The 5,240-nt window shown below is 38.9% G+C and overlaps 1 protein-coding gene across 1 annotated transcript; it reads left to right on the top strand.

Moving 5' to 3' along the window:
- The first annotated feature begins 212 nt into the window (after positions 1–212).
- On the top strand, positions 213–1,476 carry LOC129864702 (ubiquitin carboxyl-terminal hydrolase 2-like). The gene is made up of 4 exons (XM_055937007.1): positions 213–264; positions 369–500; positions 822–917; positions 1,348–1,476. The coding sequence occupies exons 1-4, from the start codon at positions 241–243 to the stop codon at positions 1,474–1,476; spliced, it is 381 nt and encodes a 126-aa protein (XP_055792982.1). The 5' UTR covers positions 213–240.
- The last annotated feature ends 3,764 nt before the right edge of the window (positions 1,477–5,240 follow it).

Raw genomic sequence — 5,240 nt, 5'->3', positions numbered from 1 at the left:
AACACCATGGCCTTTATCTCATCAATACTAGGCATTGATCATGGTGAGTTGAGCTATCATAGCTGCTAAATAATATATTTAAAAATTCAGCAACTTTGTTAGATGTGCAGCTTGAGATGTTATGTAGCATGAGGTATATTATTTCTGGTTATTTGTAGGAGAAGACCCTTCATTGTTTTTTTAGCTCCCCCAGTATACAAGCAAAGTGATGCGGCTGAGTATTTTGAGAAGATTTTAGGCATGGTCAATCCTGAAGTGTCAAAGGTAGGCTACTGCATTACTTACCTCATTTTGGACAAAACCTGTTAGCTAACCATGCAATGTTTATAAGTTATGATATGACAAGACTGACAAGAGTTTGTCTCCAGATCTTCAAAGGACAATTGAGGCACATCACTACCTGTTCAGGAAAACATGTGATGAGTGATGGATTTGGTCCATTTTGGACACTGCCCCTCTCAATAGCAGATCCATCTGACTCTTACAAAACCTACAGTGTGGTAGGAAAAATATAACTTAACCTAAAGCAAAAAACATTGTTTTATGATGGCAAGTTTCATATGATCATGACAAGGCTAACCAACACTTAAAATACCATAGCCTATATTATTGTTATTCAATATTAGGATAATCGTCCAGTGGGAATGTATTATGTCGTAATTTGGCATGTGTGTAGGCTTACTCTACTATTTGTCTCAGTTTTCATGATCATGGTATTGTAGTTAATATTATACGTTGATATAATATGACAATAAAACAAATTCAGGAAAATATATCAGTATGTTGGAGGAAGATAACATTTTGTGTTTCTGTGTTTTCAGAAAGATGGCTTTAAGGAGTTCTTCAAGTCTTCAACTGTCAGCAGGGAAAACCAAATGTACTGCGATGAATGTGAAACGAAATCAGATGCAACCATTGTGAGTAGTGATATTTAGAATTCTCATTTAGTATAGCAAATGAAAGAGAATTATATATATATATGTCATTCTCATTGAAAGCATATATAAGAAGCGGTAGTTCCGGGCACTAGTAATATGCTTCCCGTTCTCAAGTTGAGCTTTTGCGTCTTTTCTTTCAGTTTTGTACACTAGCTTCAAACAGCTGAAATACAATATTTTTGGTTACGGAAAAGATACAGTATTTCACAGCAGTTTAGATGGTACAGTGCTTCTCTACACTACACGTGCGTGTTTTGTCACAAACTGAAATTAGGCGACCTATTCAACTCTTAGCAACCAGTGCTTAGTGCAGCTTTAATTATTTGTACCAAAACCCTCTCAAAAATGGATATCAAGCTTTTCACTGTAGAAGGTATTGTATTACAATGCCTCCCTCTGTCATTTATAGGAATGCAAGATGGAATATCACCCAGAAATTCTTACTCTGCTCCCCAAGTGGTTTGAATTTGACTACTACAGCATGTCATATGTCAAAAATGCTGCGTGGATGTGCCTCACACACTACAGACAGAGGTAGACTACTTACAAAACCTTTATTCAACAGGTTTTGTTCTCATACAAGTCTACATTTAGGGCTTCGCAATGTAGCTATACTAAATTAAACAGATCATTATGTCGTACTGTATATCGCCTTCACTTTATTGCCCATCAGAAAAATAACATATTTAGTGATGTCTAATTTTTCATCTGTAGTTCAGTTAATGGCATGTCTTTTGATTTATCTGAACAGAAATGTGACTATGAACTCTATGCGATTGTGGACCATTTCGAAAGTTTTAGAGGTGGACATTACACTGCTAAGATCAAGTCCTTTGAAGATCATAACTGGTATGAGTTCAATGACTCCTACGTCACAAAGGCATGCAATATTTATTTATTTATTTAATTGAATACAGCCTATACCATCATCTTTCTAATATCATAAATTATATTTACCATTTTATTTGCGTCTGTGAGTGAATCAGTGGCGACCTGTTATTCAGGGCAGGTGGCATTAATACGTGTCAGATGTCAGTTTGCAAACAATGTGAAAACAAAAAATCGTTGAGTTAATAAAGCCGCATACAAACATGGTCTTTTTTTCTCTTTCTTGAGGAAGGCAGCTCCAAAATGCAGGTGTTTCTGCCTAGCTCAGTGATCTCTGTGGTGGTGGGGCAGCCAGCGGACAATACGAAGTGTAGGGGTTGGTAATGTTCTCTAGTTGTGCCGTGATTGGCTCAGTGTTCTGTCACTCAAGGGGACACAAGTCACTGCAAAATCTACAGGGAGAGCCAGAAAATTCAAGCCCCCTGGGTGCTGCCATAGAGTTACATTAGAACTGCCCATCCAAGAAGGCTCAAGGTCATTGGCCACTGATAAAAGGACGTCAAATCATGTTTTATCTACCGTAGCTTTGATTAGAATGATTATGTCAACATCATATTTTCAAAATCTCAGCTTGCAAGATTGACAAGCAGTCATCATTATGAATCACGGTGACAATCGACTGGCACATCCTTTTAAATCCTTGTCATTTGAAGAGAAATTAAAGATAAAGCGTCTTTGGACCAACATTTAACAACAAGTCGGAAATCGCAAATTCAACAATGAGTGGTTTGACATCTCAAAGCAATCCCTATTTTGCTTCCCCTGCCTGCTATTCAGTGGGAACGTGTGCGGTCCAAGTCTGGGTACAAGGATTTAAAACATCTGTCTCTCTCAAAACATGTGAATTGTGCATCACATATAACAGTTGAAGTTGGAGGTTTACATACACCTTAGCCAAATACATTTACATTTTTCACAACTCCTGACATTTAATCAGAGTAAAAATTCCGTGTCTTAGGTCAGTTAGGATCACCACTTTATTTTAAGAATGTGAAATGTCAGAATAATAGTAGAGAGAATTATTTATTTCAGCTTTTATTTATTTATTTTATCACATTCCCAGTGGGTCAGAAGTTCACATACACTCAATTAGTATTTGGTAGCATTGCCTTTAAATTGTTCAACTTGGGTCAAACGTTTCGGGTAGCCTTCCACAAGCTTCCCACAATAAGTTGGGTAAATTGCGGCCCTTTCCTCCTGACAGAGCTGGTGTAACAGAGTCAGGTTTGTAGGCCTCCTTGCTCGCACACGCTTTTTCAGTTCTGCCCACACATTTTCTATAGGATTGAGGTCAGGGCTTTGTGCTGGCCACTCCAATACCTTGACTTTGTTGTCCTTAAGTCATTTTGCTACAACTTTGGAAAAATGCTTGGGGTCATTGTCCATTTGGAAGACCCATTTGAAACTAAGCTTTAACTTCCTGACTGATGTCTTGAGATGTTGCTTCAATATATCCACATAATTTCCATCCTCATGATGCCATCTATTTTGTGAAGTGCACCAGTCCCCCCTGCAGCAAAGCTCCCCCACAACATGATGCTGGCACCCCTGTGCTTCACGGTTGGGATGGTGTTCTTCGGCTTGCAAGCCTCCCCCTTTTTCCTCCAAACATAACGATGGTCATTATGGTCAAACAGTTCTATTTTTGTTTCATCAGACCAGAGGTCATTTCTCCAAAAAGTATGATCTTTGTCCCAATGTGTAGTTGCAAAACTTAGTCTGTCATTTTTCTGGCGGTTTTGGAGCAGTGGCTTCTTCCTTGCTGAGCGGGCTTTCAGGTTATGTCGATACAGGACTTGTTTTACTGTGGATATAGATACTTTTGTACCTGTTTTCTCCAGCATCTTCACAAGGTTCTTTGCTGTTGTTCTGGGATTGATTTGCACTTTTCGCACCAAAGTACGTTCATCTCTAGGAGACAGAACGCGTCTCCTTCCTGAGCGGTATGAAGGCTGCATGGTCCCATGGTGTTTGTACTTGTGTACTATTGTTTGTACAGATGAATGTGGTACCTTCAGGCATTTGGAAATTGCTCCCAAGGATGAACCAGACTTGTGGAGGTCGACAATTGTTTTTCTGAGGTCTTGGCTGATTTCTTTTGAATTTCACATAATGTCAAGCAAAGAGGCACTGTTCATATAATTAATTAAAATGCCTTTATTAGTATGGCATGTTCAATAGAAATGGATGGACTGCCCAGTAGGAGGCACCATTGAAGTAAGTTTGATGCGTTTGGAGATGAGACAGTACTTTGACCATACACATTTAGCCATTTTTGCCATTAGATTCTGCCATGATCTGCCATGATTTCTCATTCATTCATTAATCCAGGTGACAGGATAGTTGCATGTCTAGTTGCATGTCTTGACAAGAGGTTGTGTTATTACCCTGACATTGGTCTCTCCATCGACAACCAGACAATATGAATTTAAATTACTGTCAATACCTCATTTCCACATTGTTAATGGGTAAGTCTTTTAGAAGTCTACCATAAGCGTGAAAGACAAACTTTAGCCAGCTTCCTGTTAGTTAGTACTACATTCCATACATACAGTACATTCCATTTGTTTGGCACCCTGATCTAAAATGGCTAAACACACAAACTAAGGCCCCCAGTGTCTTGTAGTTGCACTCGACCCAATGTGATTAGAATGACTGCTGATGGAAACTGGGAGTCTTATACCTCCAAAGGTTTATAGCCAGAGCTTAAAAAAAACATTCATATTTAGTTGTTTGAGTGGAAAATGTTCATAAAATCAAACTCTAATTGTGTTGGGACAGGTGAAGAGAATAAACTAAATATACATTGTTGTTGTTGTTTTTCAGTTGCACTCCAAAAAATGTGGAACTTTTCGCGTTGAAAACAATATCCTACTTGTAAATATAGTACTGCACATATACTTAAAGGTAAAAACGCATGTTTTGAGCAAAACAATGTTTTTTAGACACAAGTGCAAACTTCATGGAGTAGGCCATATAAGTAGTTGGTCTGACAGTGTCCTCTGATGTCACCAGCCTTCCCCCTTGCTTGAGGAACAATAGAGGAGCAATAGAGAACAAAAAAAGAAAGGCCACCCCAGATTCTCTCTTCTGCCCATTCTTCATTCCCTCCATCTCCCAGGCACCCTCCGCACAATCTAAATGACAGACTGGCTATGGATCCCATAAGAGGAGAGCAGCCGTGATGATACACAGACCGGTTTAGGTTTTTACTTTACCTTCTATAATGGTAGTTGAATGTTTGGTTTGTTAAAATTTAATATGCCGTGTGTAACATACATTTTTATAGTTTACTTTGCTACTTGAGTCATCGCTCTCTGCTCTCTTCCTCTCCATGCCACTTTCCACACAGACCAAGCCATGCCCTTCACTCAAGGAGCGCATTTGTTGTTCCTTGAGCACGAGATACTTACG

This window comes from Salvelinus fontinalis, chromosome 11 (genome assembly GCF_029448725.1).
Source record: "Salvelinus fontinalis isolate EN_2023a chromosome 11, ASM2944872v1, whole genome shotgun sequence".
Lineage (NCBI taxonomy): Eukaryota > Metazoa > Chordata > Actinopteri > Salmoniformes > Salmonidae > Salvelinus > Salvelinus fontinalis.
The sequence above is the reverse complement of the archived record's forward strand: the minus strand, read 5'-3'. Positions and strand labels throughout refer to the sequence as shown.